The sequence below is a fragment of the Cloeon dipterum genome, chromosome 3 (assembly GCF_949628265.1).
Source record: "Cloeon dipterum chromosome 3, ieCloDipt1.1, whole genome shotgun sequence".
Taxonomy (NCBI): Eukaryota; Metazoa; Arthropoda; class Insecta; order Ephemeroptera; family Baetidae; genus Cloeon; species Cloeon dipterum.
Window position 1 is genome coordinate 1,918,335 of NC_088788.1, and position 21,906 is coordinate 1,940,240.

At 37.7% G+C, this 21,906-nt stretch overlaps 3 protein-coding genes and 1 non-coding gene across 4 annotated transcripts in view; 2 read left to right on the forward strand and 2 right to left on the reverse strand.

The window, feature by feature from the left end:
- Positions 1-139: 139 nt before the first annotated feature.
- LOC135940087 (cytochrome c1, heme protein, mitochondrial) lies at positions 140-3,718 on the forward strand. Its single transcript, XM_065484770.1, has 8 exons — positions 140-278; positions 586-633; positions 693-841; positions 941-1,073; positions 1,156-1,320; positions 1,847-1,975; positions 3,041-3,160; positions 3,224-3,718. Exons 1-8 carry the CDS (start codon positions 207-209, stop codon positions 3,332-3,334), a joined length of 927 nt encoding a protein of 308 aa, XP_065340842.1. The 5' UTR covers positions 140-206; the 3' UTR covers positions 3,335-3,718.
- A 901-nt stretch (positions 3,719-4,619) lies between these two features.
- Positions 4,620-21,906, reverse strand: part of Zw (glucose-6-phosphate 1-dehydrogenase Zw) — a 109,408-nt gene continuing 92,121 nt past the window's right edge. The window contains exons 2-9 of the mRNA XM_065483762.1: positions 12,161-12,189; positions 9,124-9,251; positions 8,908-9,054; positions 7,417-7,634; positions 7,198-7,356; positions 6,922-7,141; positions 6,653-6,869; positions 4,620-5,433 (exon numbers count right to left, since the gene is read on the reverse strand). Coding sequence (XP_065339834.1) covers positions 4,973-5,433; positions 6,653-6,869; positions 6,922-7,141; positions 7,198-7,356; positions 7,417-7,634; positions 8,908-9,054; positions 9,124-9,251; positions 12,161-12,176 — 1,566 coding nt within the window. The 5' untranslated portion in view covers positions 12,177-12,189 and the 3' untranslated portion in view covers positions 4,620-4,972. The remainder of the gene's footprint in view (positions 5,434-6,652; positions 6,870-6,921; positions 7,142-7,197; positions 7,357-7,416; positions 7,635-8,907; positions 9,055-9,123; positions 9,252-12,160; positions 12,190-21,906) is intronic.
- On the reverse strand, positions 12,944-13,027 carry TRNAL-CAG (transfer RNA leucine (anticodon CAG)). The gene has a single exon. It is a non-coding gene; the product is annotated as a tRNA-Leu (tRNA).
- Positions 18,983-21,890, forward strand: Tmem43 (Transmembrane protein 43). Its single transcript, XM_065484547.1, has 7 exons — positions 18,983-19,104; positions 19,160-19,297; positions 19,353-19,582; positions 19,999-20,115; positions 20,188-20,428; positions 21,018-21,261; positions 21,691-21,890. Exons 1-7 carry the CDS (start codon positions 19,081-19,083, stop codon positions 21,888-21,890), a joined length of 1,194 nt encoding a protein of 397 aa, XP_065340619.1. The 5' UTR covers positions 18,983-19,080.

Below are 21,906 nucleotides of genomic sequence, written 5' to 3' on the forward strand. Positions count from 1 at the left end.
TACCAATAGGTACCGGAAAATCAATTTAGTGTTTATTTCAAATTTAAACAAACTTCCAAATTTTACTATTCAAATTATAATTTAAAAATAAAATTCTGAATTTTCCTGACATTGAAATCTAGAAATCTGATCGATTTAATTTTGTTAACTGCAGCTGCACGACTCGAGCGGCTGTAAAATTTTACCTTCTTTCCATCATAACCGTCATGGCCGCCGTTCTAGGGAGGTTGTGCAGAACTGGTGTTTTAGCACCAAATAGTGGAGTTTCTCTCCACCAGGTAGGTGTTTTACCCGCATAACCAAACTGGTTTTCAATTTATTTCCATTACTGACCAATTTCTCCCCGATACGTTCACGAAAACGGCACTTTCTGGCTACAGTGCCGGTCATCGTTGCGTTGACCTCTCACAGATGTTCTTCTCTAATTACACGTTAATTTCACTAATTCGCTTCTTTTTATGGCATAAAAATAAAATAACCTATGCTGTAATCGGCTAATAGATTTTCTAACAATCCCCTTTAAAGAATTGACGCCCATTGTCTTAAATTCTTAGCTACTAACGTTTTATCTCCTCTTTTCGTCAGATTGCCAACCTATCAACTAGGGCTGGTTTCAGCAGGAGCCGCAAAGTGGTAAGTTATTCCTAAATTTCAGACCGCTTCAAACGTTTATTCCTTTTGTCCTGTTGCAGATATACACTGCCTTTGGCGTGTTGACTGGAGGCGCAGCCGGTCTGCTCGTTGCTCTTGAACAGTCAGTTCAGGCATCTGGAAATGACCTGAAACCTCCCCACAATACCTGGCCTCACTCGGGCACTTTCGCCTCTCTAGACCACGCCAGGTAAACAAAAATTATTGCAGAATATGAGAGGGAAATTAATTTAAAAATTGCTTAATAACCAAAAATTGTTGGAAATTTAAAAAAAAATTCTTTGTCCAGCTTGCGCCGAGGCTATGAAGTGTACAAACAGGTGTGCGCCGCGTGCCACAGCATGCGCTACATCGCCTACCGCAACTTGATCGGCGTCACACACACAGAGGCAGAGGCCAAGGCTGAGGCTGAAGAAATTCAGGTTCGTCTCGCCCTTAAAACTCCGAAAAACCTGCCTAATATTTTAGTATCTGCAAAAATAACAATGTATTGTGTGTCCGCAGGTGAGAGATGGTCCTGACGACCAGGGTAACTACTTCATGAGGCCAGGAAAGCTGTCCGACTACTTCCCCAACCCTTATCCGAACGAGGAAGCAGCTCGTGCCGCCAACAATGGTGCTTACCCTCCAGACATGAGCTACATTTGCTCCGCTCGTCACGGTGGAGAGGTACGTTCGCGGTTCTTTTTCTTTTATTAATTATTAACTCCAACGTTTCATGATTGAAATCATAGACTAGATGTTAGTTTTTTATTATCAATGCAAATTATTTTGGAGAAAGAATTTTACTGTTGCAAGGTCCGTTTTTTATTATTGCAAATTGTTTATTGACCAAAAAAAATTAAAATAAATGCTTTTCAACTGTCGGCCTCAATCAATCTACTTTAATTTGCTGAATTTTTAAAGAAAAAATTTAGACTATTTCTTGAAAAACCTAAAAGATGACTGACATTTTCTCACAATATTGAATTTTTACTATTTTTTTATGTCTAAAACATCGTTTCATTGAAAAGTGGGCGTAACCGCCTAAAAAATAAGTATTATTGTTATATTGGCTATTTTTTTTATCTTTAACAAACTGTTTTCTGTTGATAATTCGTTAAAAATACAGAGTAAAAGTCTGTATACAATCGAATTTATTTATTTATTATTTTTTAAACAAATTGGTTGTTACCGAATCATTAAATTGTTTCAGGACTACATCTTCGCTCTGCTGACCGGCTACGTTGACGCTCCTGCTGGTGTGGTGCTGCGCGAGGGACAGTACTACAACCCTTACTTCGCTGGTGGTGCTATCAGCATGGCTCAAGCCTTGTACAATGAAGTGAGCAAACAGTTTTTTTTAAGGGAATCATTTAAGTGGCCGCCTAACCTCCAAAAATGAAAAATCACTTGATCCAGTTGAGATATCACCTTGAAACTTTCACTACTGAACTTAAATTTCGGTTCTGAACAAGTTTTACATTTACTAAAAGGTTGCAGGCCCAAGGTCAAGGTCACTTTTCTCAACTTTTTTCCGAAATATTGATTTTTAGGAATTTTAGCAGTAAAATTTGTCTCCTAGAAAACCAAGGATTATTAAATTGGACCTTTTGAGGCCAAATACAGCCTTCAGGATTCGACCCTGACTTGACCCTGAGGTTTAAAACATGATATCACGTCCGTAATCATCGATTTTGGTGTCCTATAGGTTTTTAACTCTGAGCTTTTTCAAAATTTCGGCCGAAAAACATTCGTAGTAATTCAAAAAATGGTCCGATTTTGGAAAACCGCACACGAGCGGATGCTCCTCTTCAAGGGGCATCGATTGGTACCCGAATTGGCGCCGTCCGGCCCATTGGGCCCCGGCTGGGCCCCAAAATCAATATTTTGAAATGTCACAAATTACGTTTTTCGGCTTTAAAAATTACTAACTCGGCTCTTATTGGTCGTACCACGGAAAACCAAAGTTTTTTAGACTCTCTGTAAAATTCTGCGTCTCTATGGTCCAATCGCGGCCCCCGCGCGATTCTGAATATTTTATTTTGATTTTTTTTTAATTCACTAATGGGCCGGATGGTGATTTTGACTGCATTTTCCTTCGTTTCGCATCAAAACGCGTCGATTACTTGGTTTTTACCTCGAAATTCGGGGTTTTGGCGATCATTTTACATAGGAAGATATTCGTTTTTTTTAAATTGGGGTCTAGGATTTCCTGTCGGCATTACTGGAATCAAATTTGAACCCTTCTGGAAGGATGCGACACCAAACAGGATGATTTAGGTCATTATTTCGAACCCTGAAGGTTGAATTTTACCTCAAAAGGTCAAATTTAGTTACCCTTTGGAGAATCAGTCACGAAAAATTTGATGAACCAGCTGGAAATAATCCAACCTCGCTTTGATTTCAGGTTATTGAATATTCTGACGGCACCCCTGCGACCGCCAGTCAGCTGGCGAAGGACGTGTCTGCTTTCTTGAGATGGACGTCGGAGCCGGAGCACGACCAGCGCAAGAAAATGGCTCTGAAGGTGAGATTTCCCTTTTAAAAAGTCAAATTGTAGTAACTAACTGATTGAAATGTGTGTTGACAGGCACTGATGATGTTCTCGTTTCTATTCGCCGTTTCGTTCTACATCAAGAAACACAAATGGGCGCCATTGAAATCGCGAAAGATTGCGTTCAAGCCGCCCAGCCCAAAGTAGACGAGATTATGTATGTACATTACACACAGCTAAAAATCGTCATTGAAATATAGCAAACTGTTTTAGCAGACTCGCATTTCTTTTAAAACCATAACGTACGGCTGGCTGGCTGATGTTCGTTCCATCGATTGTCAAAAATAAAAGCAAGCTCTGTCAGGACAAAGTCGCACATATTCAGTCTCATTTGTGGTTTTAAAAGGAAGGAATCCCTGTAAATTACTGATCCGGCCGTTTTAACGTCGTCAGTTAAAATGACCTTTCTTAAAAGCGACCCAGGAGCAAAAAAAAATAATAATTCCGCGCCTGTTACTTTGTCAAGTGTGCACACGAGCGTAACTTGTGTGTAAATTGATGAATAAATTATTGTTATGTTGGAAAAGCGAATTCAAGGAATTATCATTTCTCCAATATTTTCACACCTCTGTAAAATTAATTAATGGAATGGAATGGAGAAATGCACCAAGTCTGGCAATTTTAGCCAGTCCAAAAGCAAATAAATTGAAGTGAAAAAAATTAATTAAAGGTGTGCACAGTAAATTTTTAGAAGTAAAAGCTTTGTGAAAAATCCTTGGAACCTGCTTTAGAAATTTAGTACTTTCTAAAAATAAGGCAAAGGCTAAAACTTTCCAGGATGCTGTTTAATTTTTTTTAGAGAATCAATTGTCTCCTTATTGTAAAATTACGATTTTTTCACAATTCACCAGTTGCATAAACCCTAAATTTTCGAAGCCGCCAACAGATGGCGCCACCGTAGACTTTCGATTTTATGGCACTTCCGCTGTGATTTCAGACTCAATCCTGCTAATTGTGCATTCTTCAATTAATTTGCTTTTTTTGACGTGCTGAAAACCAAAATCGGTTCAGTCAATCGTCGTAGAATCGTGAAAAACAATTTTTTGAAATAAAAAAATCTTTTCCAACGTTTCTACGGCGAATGGCTGAACCGATTTTGGTTTTCAGCACGCCAAAAAAAGCAAATTAATTAAAAAAGCAAAATAGCTAGATTGAGTCTGAAATCGCAGCGGATATGCCTTAAAACCGCTTAAAACAAAATTTTTTAATAAAGTCTGTGGTTGCGCCATCTGCTGGCGGCTTTAAACACTAACGGTTTATGCAACTGGTCAATTTAGGGAATTTTTCCTCAAAATAAACCAGATTTCAAATAAGGAGACAGTCTTCACCATATTAAAAGCCACCTTTCTAAAAAATTTACGCTTCTATTTATTTTAAATAGCTAAGCCACGATAATATCAAAAGGGTTGCATTAATTATAGAAATAAAACACTTTAATTTTCAATAATTTCAAGTTTCGAGTATTCTCCTTTGTGGTTTATTGCTTGAAAATATTACAAATCGTTTTTACCAATAACAAAAACTGCAAAATACCAACAGTGAAAGGTACAAAAATAAAGCTTTCAAATGACATATATTATTAGTACCACAAGGGACCAGCCAACAATCGGAATGGTTCGATTTTCTGATAATCACAGAGTGCAGAGAAGCAGAAATCCAATACTTTGAAGTATATATATATCACGGCGAAATAAAATTCAAGAGTCGAATCAAGCTGACTATTGTCTTTCTTATAAATCTTAAAAAATGAACGAAACAAAAGGTGCGTGTCATCGTGTGTTCTTTCTACTTGGGTTGGACCCATTTGTAGGAACCGTAGTACTTAAAGTCATTGGCCGAGCTCATCACGTCAGCCTCTTTGGGCCCTCTCGAACCGTATTTGTACATGATGGGCCTCACTTTCTCCCGCTCGATTTGGTGCAGCAGCGGCGTGAAAATGCGCCACGCCTCGGACAGTTCGTCCGAGCTGACAAAGTGCATCTGCATGCCGCAGAAGACGTCGAGCAGCAGCCGCTCGTACGCGTCCGGCATCTTGACGTCGTGGTAGCGGCTGTGATAGCTCAGGTCCAGCTCGGTTTCCTCCATGTCGAAGCTCATGCCCGGACTCTTGGTCATCAGCTTCACGTAGACGGCCTCGCCAGGCTGCACGCGCATCACCAGTTCGTTTCGCTTCGGCTTGCCGTGGAAGATGTCACCGGGCACCTCCTTAAATTGGATTCGCACCTCCGCCTTTCTCTCATTCAGGGCTGCAAATGGAGTAATTTTAAGACTTAATAAATTACTTGCGCCCCGTACGCGACCTGAGGAAGGTCGGTGACAGACAATGGTCAATAATAATCGCCAAGTTTTGCCAAATGTGCTCGAAATTACTGAAAAAATAATTAAAAACAGGCCTGGGAGCGGATCTCAGGTCGGGGTACCCTGAAAAAGGTCATCAGGGTACCGCGGATCGTAGCCCAGTCCGAGACCTATATAATGAGGGGTCGTGGTCGACGATCGGACAAACGACCGAATTTTAACAAAAATTAAACCATTTTTAAAAAATTTTGAATTTTTCGAAAAATTGCCAGAAAATAAATCGTATTAATTTTAAAAAATTATCAGATTTTGGAAAACCATACACGGGCAAAAGCGCTTCATTGAGGGGCATCGATTGGTACCAAATTGGGGGCCGTCTGGCCCATAGGGCCTCGCCTGGACCCCAAAAACAAAAAATTGAATTGTCACAAATCGCGTTTTTCGACTTTAAAAATTAATAACTCGGCTTCTATGGATCGTAGAGTGAAAAACCAAAGTTTATCAGATTAGCCGTAAAATTCTGCGTCTTTTAGGCCTGATTGCCGCCCTCGTAGACCCAAAATCATGTTCGCTTGTGAACAATGCGCCACGCGCGAATTGAAAAAAACGGGAAAAAATAATTTTAATTTTTCTATGGGCGCAAAAAATCTGAAAATCGATTTCCAGACTGTCGTTGGACCTGCGCGTGCGATGGAGTTGGTAAGACCCTTCAATTTTCCTCCGTTTGGAAATAATCGCAAATTTTGGATTGTCCTTATTTTCGGCAGAATATTTTATTTTAAAATTCGAAAAATTGCCTGATTTTGGAAAAACAAAAATTGGCGGACGGGCCTCATTAAGGGGCATCGATTCGTACCCAAATCAACGCAGTCCGGCCTATAGGGCCCCACCTGGGCCCCAAAAACCAAAATTTTGAATTGTCACAAATCACGTTTTTCGACTTTAAAAATTAATAACTCAGCTCCTATGGGACGTACGGTAAAAATTCAAAATTTATCTGACTTGACGTAAAATTCTGCGTCTGTTAAGCCTGATTGCCACCTCCGCCCGCCGCCTCCAACGCCCCCAAAATCAGCGCTACTTTAAAAGGGCGTCCCTCAACTCGTAAAAAGTGTTAGGCCACTGCTTTAAGTGTAGGAATAATTCAAACGGGAAGAGAAAATTCACCTTTTCCGCAGCGCAAAATGAACGGCACGCCGTCCCAGCGTTCATTCTTGATTTTTATCACGGAGAGAGCGTAGGTCGGAGTGACCGAGTCCTTAGGCACAGTTTTATCTTCGAGATATCCCAGTTTGGCATCGCCTTCGCCTTCAGGGTCGCCGACGTACTGCCCCAGGACGCAGTTCTCCAGCTTCAAAGGGTCGACGCACTTGAGCACTTTGACCTGCGGAGTTCGAGCGAATGAAAATATATTTGAAAAAAAAAATCCAAAAAACCTTTTCGTAGCGAATGTCATCAGGGTGGATCGAGGCCGGCTTTTCCATGGCCACCAAGCAGAGGATCTGCAGCAGGTGGTTTTGCATGACGTCGCGGATGATGCCAAACTCGTCAAAGTAGCCGCCTCTGCCCTGAGTGCCGAAGGGCTCCTTGAAAGAAATCAGGACGGACGCGATGTTGTCCCGGTTCCACGTCGGGTTGAAGATGCGGTTGCCGAATCTGAATGTTTATAAATTAATTTTGAAAAATTAACCATCCCGCTTTTAAAAATTCACCTCAGGGTGATTAAATTCTGGACCATTTCCTTGCCCAGGTAATGGTCGATGCGGTAGATTTGGTCCTCTTTAAAGAGAGAGGCCAAATGGTCCGACAGCGCCTTTGAAGAGTCCGCGTCGCGACCAAACGGCTTCTCAATTATCACTCTGGTCCAGCCTCTGTGAATTGCAAATATTCATGAGTTTTCTGAATTGCAAATTAAAATTAAGTCTAGATACTTTGTGCACATGCAGGTGTTCTTAATGTTGACGGTGACTGGGTTGAAGACGGACGGAGGAAGCGCCAGATAAAAAAGCCGGTTGGCCGTTGGTCCCTTCTCGTGCTTCTCCATCTCCTGATTCAGAATCTCAAAGTCGCGGCGAGTGTCGTACGTGCCGTCCACGTAGTAATTCAACTTCCAGAACTCCTCGTATCGCTGTTTTTCATCCGGCTTCACCTGAATAAATTTAAATTAATTTAAAAATCTCAAAAACGACTTAAATTTCAGATTTTTATTTTTTCCCTCTTGATTTTGATCCCCAAATTCCCTAAATCATAAAATTAATCGTGATTTTACACTAAGGAGACTGTGCAAAGTCTTTAACCGATTTTCTCACAAATTTAAACGGCAGCTAGTCTGGGAAATTTTTTCTTTTTACTAATATCTAGTAAAGACAAAAAGGATTTTTAAATTTGAAGACTTGAAGGGAGCTTTCGAGCCACGAAATTGGGATTCCTAGAATTTTTAGAGAGGATAATTTAAAATTTAATTCCAAAATGATCTTTTGGTTATTCTAGGGTTGTGAATAAGGGATGATAGAAGCTCAGAGCAAATTTGGGACATTCACACGTTTTATCTGTCAGTTTAGAGGCTTAAAACCTCCGAAATTTTGTTTTTTCTGTTTTTTCAGGGGGTGAAAAAGGGTTATAGAGGGGTGGTACCCTTCAGACTACTTTAGTTATTTAGGGAAGTGTATCACGAGTCAGACGGTGCTTGGTTTTTGCAAATCGGACAAATATAAGTCGAGATATAGCAAGAAACGTGTTTTTTCTGACGTTCGGAAAACCTTGACCTAGCACACTAAATTTTAATTAATTCGAAAATTAAAAAAAATATTCAAACCAATTTTTTATATCTTGTTACCACTGATATTGAGCACATTTTGGCAATCTCAATATCAAAAATTTTATTTACTAGGGTTATGTGGACATTTTTGAATTTTTTCAACCGAATTTAGTGACCTTGACCTTTAGCCTACAAGGTTGGTCATCGTGGGGAAGTTGTTGGGCGTCAAACGTAGGACATTTTGGACACCAAATTTTGTGTTTTTATCATACATAACCAAAGTTAGAAATTTTTGAAAAAATCACCTTTTTTAAAATTTTAACCCTTTTAAAATTGGCACTTTTTGGAATTTTGACCTGATATTTTAGGTCCTTTAGGGAAACATCTCCAAATTTGATCAAGATCCGAAGACCCCATGCCAAGTAAAAGGGTATTTTTAGCGTATTTAGAACATTCCTGATTGAAAAAACTTAAAATAAAACACAGGTTTCAGCCAGCCGCCGGTGAAAAAGGGTCAAAAATTAAAAATTGCAGGAGAAAAAATGTCTTCCGGCCCTTCAGGCCGCTAAGCACTATTTAAAATATTTCCAGCCGCCGGGAAAAAAATTCCTCATTTATTCAAAATGCAGGAAGAAAATTATGCCAGAGGTGTACGAATACGAACCTTCATCCAAGGGTCGCAGTTAGCCCTGAGTTTTTCGATACTCAGTTTGGAGCGAGCGTAGCCGAAGAAGATGGTGTTGCTGGGGAGCAAATTGTCCCTGAAGAGCCACCACAGGGTCGGGTAGATCTTCTTCTTGGCCAGGTCGCCCTGTCCGACAAATATATTTATCGAGAATTGCAAATCACGCTCTTATTTAAATTCGCTTAAATAGCTTACAGAGGCTCCGAGGGTGACGAAGATGTGGGGGATGTTGCCGTCGAAGTGAGTGCCGGGAGCCATGTTCGCAGACTTGAGGGAGCGTCTGATCAGCACCAAACTGTCCTCGGGACTGAGATCGGGATTTACTGGAAGCCGACACAGAAGAGGATACAGGATTTGCACACAGTCATCCTGAGCAGTATTATTATTGCATGCACCTCAAGGGCACAGAATGACACGACACAAAGCTCACCATGAGTGCAAAAACCGCCCAGCACAGGCCTATTATAAAATTATTTGCAGTTTCATACTGCACCACCGCCTGCTAATTGATTAATTGATTTCAATCATATCAATTCGATAAAAAAAGACTTTAAGTGTCAAATTAAATTTATATGCAGTCTCTTGAAAATTTATCTTTTGTTTATTATATCACAACCGCGAGATAAGATTACAAGTTATGAAAGAAAATCATTAAATTTTCATGCCCAAAATAAATTTAATTTTCAGGGTTGCATTTTTTGCTTACCGCTAGTTTTAAATTATTTTTACCGCTCAATTTTTACCAATTTCTTGCGCAAGAAATGTAAGAAGTGAATTTATTCCATTTTTCCCACGTGAAAATCTAAAATTTGCGGTTGGATTGGTAAAAAATGTGTCTACTATGCTGATTTTTTTTTATTTTAAATTGTAATTTTCTGCCTCAATTTCTCTCTGACAATTTTTCAAGTCAAAGTCATGAGCTACAATAATTAGAAAATTATTGAAAACTGACGAGGAACAAACATTGCCTGCAAGAAACTAGTTAAAATAGGAAAAAAACTGGATTTTTTTTATAAAAACAGATTTTTGCAACCCTGATAATTTTTTTTAAATCTCTGCTACAATCAATTTAATGTTTTTTAATTCAATATTTCGCAATTCTGGCTATATAACAGACCAAATGTATATTTTATTCAATAAATCAGCTAAAAATCGACCTTTTTGATCTCTTGAAAAGTGCATCAAGTGCATAAATAAAAATTTGAATTTGGCCTGCGTGCTATCAGGTCTTGGCCCGTGTGAATCGCGGCTGATACGATTGATACGAGCCAAGGTCGACAAGCGAGACACAAAGGCCATTCAGAGGCCGACCTCTCAATTCTCAATCTCGCACAAAATTTATAATTGCTTGGTGAACGGCTCACGATCCGCACCCGCCGTCTGTGCGCAGAGAAAACTTGCTTGATAGTAGATGAAGATTTGAATATTTCAAGCTGGAAGACAGTTTTTAATTTATTTTGTTGCAAAATCCTGGAAAATCCTTGTTCAAGCCAAAATTGGCCTAATTAGCAGTGTAAATTTTGAGAAGAGTGGCTGCAAAAATTAAGAAAAGGTCAGGACTGTCTTCTTACTTGAAATTCTATTTTTATTTCTTAACAAAGAGCATCAATTATATTCTTTCGAGACTTGACTGGAATTTGTAATTAAATTTCTCGTTTTTTCGCCACTTTCGCGACGGGTTACATGAAGAATTTATAATTATGGATTATGGATGCTATAAATATGAGTTTTGAAGATGTAATTGTGAAGCAAATTATTTGAAAAATGGAAAAAATTTAAAAATGCAGGATGACAAAAAATATTATTATATCAAATAATTTGAAAGGTCGCATTGATTTATTCCAAATCGGCCCTAAACAAATATTATTCGTTTTTATTTACTTTGAACAAATTTTTATATTTATATCTTCATCTTAAAAAGGCTCTAGGATTTTACCTAAATGTATTAATTTGTAGTTCACTATTTTCTTATATTTATGCTATATTTTTAAAAGTATTTTTTACAGTAATCTGTGGCCCCAAAACATCAAAATTAAGTCTCTGCAGAGCCTATTAATAAAATCTTCTCATGTTTGTTTATTGTATTAATATTTGTATTGTACAAATAAACATTTATTGGACTTTAGACTCCCTCAAACATTTTTCTTATCAAGTAGAAGAAAAATAGTTTTTACGCTGTGATTATTATAAAATTAGAATTTTATCGTTTTATATTTTTTTACGATTGAAATATTTTCAATTCTAATTATTTATATGCTTTTGGTTTCCCTTAAAGGTTTCATTCACTGTTGGACAGATTTCGACGAGAGGAATCTAAATCTGTCAAGAAAATGTGGTCAAAAGTGCCGGAAATTTTGGAGAAAATTCGAAAAAAATTTAATTTTACTCTAACAAATTGTTTATTATCCAATTTAATGCATTAGAAAACCGTAAGCACTCTCGAGACAAGTGAAATCACAGTTTCCAGTTGACAGATGTCTCTAATATGGAGTCAAGGAGAAATTTCAATGCTTGTAATTTAAGCTAAGCACATCCAACACGCCTTTAATAAAATAGAAACAAAGGAAATGAATTATTCAAAGCCTATTATCATCCGACAGTCGTAATTGAAACAATTAGCAGTAAAATTAGAGCAAAGATAATATTCTGAATTTATCAGGGTTGCATTTGCTTTTACCAATTTCTTGCTCAAGAAATGAATTTATTCCACTTGTGGAAATCTAAAATTTGCGGTCAGAGTGGTCAAAATTTCCTCTGCAGTCTTTTAAATTGCCATTTTCTGCCTCAATTTCTCAAAACATTTCTCTCGGACAATTTTTAGGAACCTTAAATAGAAAAATATTTAAAACTGATGTGCAAATGGTTAAAATTGTAAAAAAACGCTTTTTAAAAAATAAAATGTGGGTTTTTTTGAAACGCTGGAATTTATTTACGTTTCATTGACCTTAACGTAAGCTAAAAAAAGACAAGATATTTCGCGTTCATGATAAAATTCTAATAAGAATGTGATTCCAATCTCGAATGAATGAATCGATATTATTTTTATCAACTGAGCCGGCGTGTATTATTATTGCGGGCAGAAACAATGAAGGCAAAACTCGAGCGAAGGAAGAGCGGGTGAATTGGAGCACGAGAGAAAGTGCCGCTCGGCGGTTGAAAATAGTCAAGAAAATGCAACAGCCGCGCGGCCGAGAGCGAATTCCTCGGCGATATTTGTATATTTTTTGCGTACCTTCTTTGGAGCCCATGGCGGATGCTGTCGTCTTTCGCGTCGTCTCTGGAGCAGAATGAGCAGAAATAAGATGCAGTCGGCTGATTGTGAGCGATGCAGGTGGGGGAGCCAGCGAGCGCCGACTCTGTGAATGGAAGGGCACAAATAATAAATTATTGCATAACAAACCGCGACGAAAAAAGCAAGAAGTCATGAAAAGGAAAAAGTGAAACTTATTTCGATGCACACACGTGTCCACCGTCGCCAACGGCTTCTCTGCGCTAATTAATTTATACAGAGTGTAAAGGCGACAGGATAATTAATTAATTAATTAATTGGACCGGTTAACTCCTGCCTTAATTTACTTTTGATTCGAGTAACAGTCGACTTACGAGAGATTTTAGCATTTTAGGCTTAAATGCTAAATTTGCAGCTGGATTTTCTTCTTAATAAATAAGAAATTATGATTTAATTAAAGAAAATTTGCGAAACATCCTTTTAAATTAAATATTATAGGAAAATAAGCAAAAAATACCAGATTTACGTTTTATTTTTTGAGAATATCGCCTCCAAAAATTTCATGCTTATCAAATATCGATTTTTTTTCACAATTTAGTGAATTTTTCCTCAAAAAACGACTGATTAAGCTCAAAATTACACACTCAAAATACGAAAAAAAATAATTATAAATCAAATAAAATAGCTAATCGTAAAATTAAGCAATTTTAAGAATAAAAATTGATTTACACGCAGTAAACCGAATCTGGATCAGACTTTGATGCGATTTAACTCAAGCAAAAAGTTTGTCAGAAGTGGGATTCGAACCCACGCCTGGAGAACCAGACTGCGACCTGAACGCAGCGCCTTAGACCGCTCGGCCATCCTGACACTTCCTATTCCATGGGGAAATTATTGTAAATGAAGACTGTTTGATATCCAATTGCGGATGCTGAGCCAGCAGAGTAAAAAATATATTATTTATTAGGGAAATAAATCATTCAGATCACTGTTGGAAAGAAAGAGCTGATTTTTTTTTAACGGCGTCAAATTTTTGTTTTTGAATATATTCGTCTGTAATGGTGGTAGCAAAAAAATCCTATAATTAAAAGGGGCGAAAGGTATCGAGTTATTTTAAACTGTACCCAACAAACGGTTTAAATCAAAGAATTGAGAACGTCATGCAACTGCAATTTTGTTCCTTTCACCCCTTTCCCTTTCCATCGAGTTTAAAGATAATTTTATTATCAAAGGAGGTCAGCAATCTTACAACTGTTCGTTCGTACGAAAATGTCAGCGAAATTTATAATATTATTTTATTCGCGAGAGGATTTTTTAGGTATTCATTTAATTAAAAAGAATAATTTAGCTGTCAGAAAGTTTAAAAGGTTCGCCTGCGGATTTAATTACGGCAGTTATTATGAAATTTTGTTAATTTTACTAGCGAATTATACCGTGACCATTCCCAATCTCAACCGGTTTACAAAATAATTAAAAAGACAGGAATCAGCACAAGCATTAATTATTGTTGGTTCATCGAGTGCAACAATCAAATCAGGAGTATCAGGACCAGTTTAATTTTTCTCGCAAAATTAAACGGTTATTATTCATTGATTTTTTTGCTTGAATTTGATTCCTATCTCGTCCAAACCGAATAAATTCTCCTCCTGAAGAAATAAATAAAAAAATATCTCAAAAATCCAAACGGCAATCTAGGAAATTTTTAATTTTTCCTAATTTTTACTGTGTTTTATGTCAATATTTTTATCCACTTAATATATGGGATACTGTAATTATCTTGGTGAGTCAGGCAATCGTGCGCCGGCCGCCGGAACGCAAATAATAAGTTAATTGAGCAATTTTATTTTTCAGCGGCATTGAGTCAATTAAACTCTTATTTTATTCGTTGTTCGAAGTTGAACGAAAGCAGGTCTAAAAATGTCTGGATGGATGCGAACACCTGCGCGCCAGTTACTTCGGAGTGCGGAGTGACCAAAGTCTCGCTCGGCCCAAATATGGGTCAAGACAAAACGCAAATTGCCGCTGAGGCCCTAGGCGCATTCACGTTTGCCCCACACACATTAAAATTTATGCACATTATTATTATTGTTCCGAGGAATAGTGTTGCGCTGGTCGCCGCGCCAATAAAGCGCTGACCGCTCTTTCGAAACTTTTTCACAAACCGCGCGACACGGGAACTGTTTTATCAGTGATTCATTCCTTGTCCTTGAAGTAATGAAATAATTGTATATAACATTGTTACGGGAAATAAAGCAAAAACACGGCGAGATAAAAAAACCCATAAAAGTGGGTTTTTATGATTTTGATAAAGTTTTCTGGCTTGAAATAGTTGAAATGCGGCTTGTTTATAAAGAGATGGGAGCAAATTTTAATTTTTGCAGTACCAAAATCGATTCTTGAGAGTCGAATTCGGTTAACAAGTTGACATGACGTGCCGAAAACGGTTTTTGGTCTGAACCAATTGAAAAGTGCCACAAGAACACCAGCGACCAATCAGAGACTGTCTTTTAAACGTAGGAATAAGGCCTAAGATCGAGACAGCAGCGCCACTGCGACAGTCAACGCAATTAAGCGACAAGATTGGCTGCTGGCTGACTCCACTGACTGTCGCTGTAGCGCTGCTGTCTCGATCTGACCAATCAGAGAGGACCGCTCTCTTCTCTGATTGGTCACCAGCGTTCTTGTTGCAATTTTTGAAACGTTATTTACACCGAAAACCGTCAAAGTAACGATTTTTTAGGTTTTCGTCGATTTTTGGCCCATCCTGTCGAATTCCTAATTCAATAACCTTTGGGAATCGGTTATTTGCACTGTCAAAAATAAAATTCCAGACCTAGCGAATCGTTATTGATTGATTTCAGGAATTTTGAACAAAATTTATGGTAAACCGTTTTTTTTTGCTCTAATTCAGTTTAAATTACGATTTCTATAGACATTTCTGAATGAGACACGCACAATTCAGTGTTGTATCGATCGTAATCTATAGCGATTTTGCTATCAAAGTCAATAGATTGCATAATACAAAAACGTGATAATTTAACTAAGCATAAAATTCTTTAGTAAATTTCCTGATTTTTTAAAAAGAATATTTTTAAAATCCATTTTAACCTTTAAAACCCCCTAAATAAAAAAATTGTCGCAAACAGGGCCGAGAATTTAAATCGCATACCAGATTCAGGCGGAAAGTTATCAAACAAAAGCTGAAAATTTGTGCTAAATCATGCTGTGTCGGAATTGCAACATGCTGATTGTGAGTGAAACATCGCCAACTCTTATGTAAACGAGGAGTGACGATGGAAGCCTTCAAAAATCAACCATCAGGATCAAAGAGATAATTATGTATAAATTAATTAAGTTAAAGAGTGCATATTTTGATATAATAAGTATACAGAGAGAGCGTAAATTATTTGTTTTGAATTGCATGTTATAATATGGAATCTTAGAGATATCGACTCGCCTGCTTAATTGGTGTCCACAGCCGCACTGCTAGCTTACAATGTTTACATTTTCCGTGTTGAGTGTTGAGGTCTGGTGCGAGGCGAGAAACGAGCTGATTGTGAGCAGTGGTTTCGCTGGTTTAGCCAATCACCGGCTTTTGCAAGCTTTCGCCGTCGCTTTTCATCGCGTGTTCTCCACACCTGGAGCTTATAGTCGATGATCAGAGCGCCGTCCGAGGCCCGTGGCCAAAAAATAAACTTTGTCGCGAACGCTGAGTGAGTGAGACACGAGAGAGGCGCCAAAAATTGTGTTTTGAAGCTTCTATAATATGACTTTAAATCTGGGAATAATCTGTACTAACGTTTGGATTAATTACGCTAATTTATTAAAATTAACGTTCAACCGCGGGAACTACTTGACATTGCGTTAGCCTATCAGCGTTGAGAATTTTTGGAGCAAAAAGAACTAGCTAAATTCGCCCAAAAGTTGTCTTTTTGGTTTGCGTGTAATTTATTTTCAATTAAACAAATTTAGAATGTGTTTCTGCGATTCAATTTTTGTAAATTCCCTTCTAACGTAATCAAAAAAGCTTCTCAAAGCGGATTTTAAAGCGAAATATAGGGTTCATAAATAAATAAAGAACACGCGCAGGTTCATATTGTTTTGGCGGGAAAAAAATTCGCACGTCGCGCTGGACCTTTTGTTCGAAAACAACATCAACTTTACCTAATTCGAACCTCGAAAATCGATTCGTGTGCTCAGAAAATTCGTCAAAGACGGTCTTTAAGGTTTTAGAAACAAATGAGTTAGCTAAATTATATTTCTCTAATTTAGAAAAGCTAATTTGCGTCAATTTCTGAGAGTGGCCTTTCTAAAAAAATTAAAAAAGTTTTTGTTTGAAAATTAATTAATCCTACAACAATTAATGAAATGTTAATGCATTATTTCGTCTGAATTTTAATATTGTTATGTGCCAACAGGACAACTTTCCCAACATCAAATCAAAAATAATATATTTTTAATCAATAATCAGAGGTTTGTAAATAATCAGAAATTATTTAATTTTTAAAAACACGTTACGACATGTTTATTTTTCATTAATATTATAAATATTGTGTAATTATAAAATTTTATATACAATTAAAATTTTCACATAACTATCTACAAGATTTATCTGTAATTTTCAGTGTTCGTAACGACGAGTTCATTGGCAGTTTTTGCATTTACACAACTTAGAGAGGTTTTTATCATATCCCAGGGCACGTTTCTCATATTCCTCTTGATCGACACTCCAGAAGCGTTGATTGTCTCTTTTAAAGCAGGAATTGACACTGAGATTGTGGCGCACGGTGCTTGTCCAGGTGGGTTTCTTCTTTACGAAGGAACTGTACTTTTTTTCGATCCATTTAGTAATTTCCCCAACCCGCAGCCGTTTTTCCGGGCTCTCCATTATGGCCTGGTAAATGATTTTACGATATGTCACCTTATTGTTAGTAGCAGGTCTTCTTTCTTCGGCGGTTGTTGACTCACTTTTTTTCACTTGATCTTCCTGCATTCCTTCGGGAATCTCACTTTTCACTGACTGCTCAGGAGAATCGAGAGTAGTCTCGTCTTCCAGCGATGAAGTTGGTTGTTCCGACGTCTGCTCATCGTTATAATTTTCTTCTTCCGCCGCCAGCATTACAATCCTGGAAATTTCAACGTAGCAATGCCAATAATGCATCATGTGGATTTCAAATTCCAATTGATTTTGCAACGCAACTATTCTTCGTTCTTGCATTCTTCTGATGTTTTCTACCTCTCTGCTGAAAGGGTGCGCTGCGCAGATGTGTTTCATCAGGTCTTCAGGTGGACAAACGTGGATGCACCCTTCGCAAGGGCACATAGCAGTCTGACGAGAGTTATTGCTTGATGGGTCCATGCTTCTGCCGCGTTTGCTTGAATTGCGATCGCACAACGAACTTACGTTTGTAAATGAAAAAATGGACACAAAGCATCCTGCTTTTATATAAATATATTGATATGCGCGTATAAACAAATTTTGAATTTATTTCACTGTTTTTTCTTTTGGAGACGTAACTTTTAAACAGACAACAACATGTTGTGCAATAGGTATAAACAAATAAAACATAATATTATGCTGTTGTAAAAGTGGAATGATAATAGCGATTTTTTATTTAAAAAAAAAATGACATTTCATGAAAATTTAACCCTTATGAGAGTTTACCTTCAGATGTACAATCGGACCCCTATATAACAAAGTGAAAATTTTTATTGATTTAAAAATACAGATTCGTTGCTTACCATTTTAAATTTTTCTGATAAAATTCCTTTGAGAATTCTCCATTTAAAACAATGATAACTTTAAGGCAAATTTTCTTGTATATTTACAACGCTTATTAATTAAGCTTAAAAATTTATGAATGAATTTCATTTAATTAAGTGTGGAAAAATTATAGGAACATTAAATTCGAAGCGATAGAGTGAAAGTCAGTTTTTATTTTTAACTATATAAAATAAATAGGCTATAATATAGATGTGAGGTTTCCTAGATATTTAATTTTAATGAATAAAACAATAATAAAATAAAATGACAAAATATTTCAATAACATTTAATTTTCTAAAAATAATAAAATAGAGGCAAATTAATGCACTCGAGAACTTTTTGCTAGTTTTATTGCGTATTTTAAAGAGGAATGATACTGCAAAAGCCTGGAAAATGCTTGTTGCCAATGCATAAACTCATCCCTTAGGATTCAGTTAAAGCCTAAATTGACCTAAGGAGCGCTGTAATGTTTTGAGAAAATTGGCTGGAAAGTTAGCGTGCTTTTCAAATGGTAATGGCTGTCTCCTTACTTGAAATCCGATTTTATTTCAAAAGCAAGAGTTTCCCCAATAAGTGGCATACACCGTTGGATAGATCTCGACGAGAGGAATCGGAATATATGCCAACAAAATATGTTCAAGCACTGCAAATTTTGGAGAAAATTGGCAAAATTTGAATTTTTATTGTGGGAAGGTCATTTTTTTAGTATTGCAAATTGTTGAACAAATTGTTTATCGGTCAATTGTTTAAGGCATTCAACAATTTAAATAATTTTCAATTGTTGCCCAGTATCATTCCACTTTCGTCCATAATTAATTCACATTGCGATTCTTGTAAATTTGAGTTCATTTTCCTATAAACAATTTATTCTTATCATGTTGCTTTCTAAATTTTAATTGTTTCACAAATACATTTCCATTGCATTCAAAGCCCATAGTTTTTGCTGCTTCGCGGGTGCAGTATACAAAAGGCTGTTTAGCTTTACACACAGGAAAAAGGGAGAGCGCGTCTCATTATATTATTGATCCGTTTCGCCGCGCAGAATCCATTCTGCTGTGTGTTTTGATCGCATCGCTCGCGCACCATGTGTGTCGGCGAGTAGCCTTTATTTATAATAATTTCATTCACGAACAAGAAGAGGCTTTCCAATTTTACACAATGAGGAGGAACGTGGGCTACAATGTGAGATCTGCCTCTGATAATTCATACTCGAAATAATAATTTAAAAAAATTGCAGAGGCTGCAGCAGCAGCAAGCGCACAATTACCGGCCGGAGAGCGTGCAGGTGAACACGAAGCTCAAAAACCTTTGGTTCCACGTTATCTGCGGCTGCATCTTCTTCGCCTTTGGCTTTGCAATTCTCATGTGGAGCGAAGTAACGATAAAATTTATATAATTAAAGGAATTTTCAACTCATATTAAACTTTCAGGCGAGGCTTTTGAAAAAGACCAAGTCGTTGAACGAAGGGTTCGGCTCGATCATTTCCATCGAGAATCCGAACACGATTTCGCCGGAGAATAATGGAAAACTGATCCACCTGGTGGGGTACCTTCAGGTCGGCGAGCCGATGACCGAGTTTGAGTACGGAGTCTTGATTTCAGCCGTCAAACTCAAGCGCAGAGTGCAGATGTACCAGTGGGTCGAGGAACGCACTTTGAGGCATGACAATTTTCTATTTTAAATTCAATATCTCGAGGATACTGCGAAATCCTGGAAAATTCTTCTTGGGAATGCATAAACTGATCATTTAGGATTCATTTAAAGCCTAAAATTATTTAAATAGCGCTGCAAGTTTTTGAGAAAAGTGTCTGCAAAGTTAGCACTGTCTCCTTACTTGATTAACTGTCTCCTTACTTGAAATCCTGATTTATTTCACAAAAAAAGAGTTTCCCTAAAAGGTTTCACACGCTGTTGGACAGATCTCAATGAAAGGAATCGAAATCTGCCAAAAAAAGTGGGCAAGCGCTGGAAATTTTGGAGAAATTTTGAAAAATTTGAATTTTTACTCAAGCAAATTGTAGATCAAATTATTTATCGATTCAACAATTAAAATATTTTCCCTTCAAATGAAACAGAGAATTCCCTGAGGAGTTTCACGTGCACGAAGACGGTCTGTACTACTTCACCGAGTGGCGGGACAAATTAATTGATCACACGCGGTTCACGCAGCCCTACGGCCACGAGAATCCAAGGTTGCGAATAAATAAAAAGTAGTTGTTCATTTTCACCACCACCGGCTAACGCGTGCTGTGATTTGATTGCAGAGAAATTGCCATGAAAACGAAAATTTACGTGTGCGACCAGGTGAACGTCGGCGCGTACTACTTCAGCGACGCCCTCAAAGACGTGTTCACCGACTTTGAACTGTTCACCAGCGACGAGAGGCCCGAAAACCGTGATATTAAGCTGCACTCGGGGCTGTACTACCACAGCCAAGACGTGTGGAACCCCAAGGTCGGAGATATCAGAGTGCAGTTTTCTTATTCGGGACTCGCCGGAGAGCTGGTAAAAATTTAATTAAAATAAAAAATTATTAGGAATTTTGTTTAAATTGTAAATATCGTAATAATGGTTAGAGTAAAGATAAATTGATGAATAAGGTGTCTAAAATTATCAAAATTAAATTTCCTACAACTTTGCCACGCTGAAAAACTTCCTAGGTCAAAGGTCAAGGTCACTAAAATTTTAATTAAGATTTCAAGAAATTCCGGCATATCTAAGGAAATAAAAAATTTTAATTTTGAGATAGCCAAAATGTGCCTCATTAAATAAGAAAAAATATATAAAAAAATGGTGGCATAATTTTTACAAATTTTTGAGAAATTCGAATTTTAATTTTGAAAAACATAGTTTTTTGCGCTTAATTCAGACTAATTTCAATTATTTTACTAATTTTAGCTTAGGTTTGGTATCTAAGTGATCCCTTTTGAATAGTTATGAGTTTTTGAAGGGGTTAAGAAATAAAATTTTTGTTAAATTATTCAACTTTGCTAAATTTGACCGTCATTGGTGTCGTTCTGAAAAAACTATAAATATTTCCAACTTGATGCCGCTTGCCGCTTCATCAGAAAAATTAATTTTATCTATTCGACAGGTGACAATAGTCGCGATGCAAGTGGACCACGAGCTGCACCCTTATATCACAAGCCACGGAGACCGGATCATGATTTTCCGCCACGGCCATCACCCTCCTCAGAACTTCTACCACGAACACCACAAACAGCACTGGCTTTTGTCTTGGATCGTGCGAGGAGCCTGTTTCCTCGTGCTGTTCGTCGGCTCCAGTTTTCTCACGCCCTTGCTCAAGAAATTCTCGAGAAGCAAGTGCTCCATTGGAGGTAAAAAAATTAAATTTAGAAGTTTCTGAGCACACCAATCGATTCCTGAGGGTCGAATTAGGTACAGTTAACGTTTTTTCCGTTAAAAAAGTGCAGAGAGACGTAAGAACTTTTTTCCCGCCAAAACAATATGAATGCGAGAAGTGCGCATGCGTCAGAGCTGGCTGGATGTGACAAAGAAATAATTCTTACAGGCGGCCTCTCTGCAAGTTCTCAAACCAGCTCTAACGCATGCGCATTTCTCGAATTCAAATTGTTTTGGCGGGAAAAAAGGTTCGCACGTCACGCTGCACTTTTTTAACGGAAAAACACCCATTTTACCTAATTTGACCCTCAGGAATCGATTGGCGTGCTCAGAAACCTCGTGAAAGACGGTTTTTAAATTAGAAATAATGCTGTCACTCAAATTTAAATTAAATTTGTCAACAGAGATCGAGGTGGCGCCCCTGCAAGTGCTGGCCAGGCATTTAACCTTGCTGAACTTCTGCCTTTCGACCAGCACAGCGATGTGCATTGTGGGATTCACGTGGGCTTCCCTCAGACCAATCTTTTCCACGGTTTTATTCACTGTCTCGTCTGTGCCGCTCTTGGTGCTTTTTCTAGTCAGCATTCGAATCAAGAAGGATTAGCGCGCAATTTAATAAA

Excerpts from the sequence above, each read along its gene's own strand:
- Tmem43 (XM_065484547.1), top strand. The coding sequence starts at position 19,081 with ATGAGGAGGAACGTGGGCTACAAT. Across the intron at positions 19,105-19,159 it reads GGAGGAACGTGGGCTACAAT|AGGCTGCAGCAGCAGCAAGC; the intron begins GTGAGATCTGCC and ends AAAAAATTGCAG. Across the intron at positions 19,583-19,998 it reads GTCGAGGAACGCACTTTGAG|AGAATTCCCTGAGGAGTTTC; the intron begins GCATGACAATTT and ends CAAATGAAACAG.
- LOC135940087 (XM_065484770.1), top strand. The coding sequence starts at position 207 with ATGGCCGCCGTTCTAGGGAGGTTGTGCAGAACTGGTGTTTTAGCACCA. Across the intron at positions 1,074-1,155 it reads CTGAGGCTGAAGAAATTCAG|GTGAGAGATGGTCCTGACGA; the intron begins GTTCGTCTCGCC and ends GTGTGTCCGCAG. Across the intron at positions 1,321-1,846 it reads CCGCTCGTCACGGTGGAGAG|GACTACATCTTCGCTCTGCT; the intron begins GTACGTTCGCGG and ends AAATTGTTTCAG.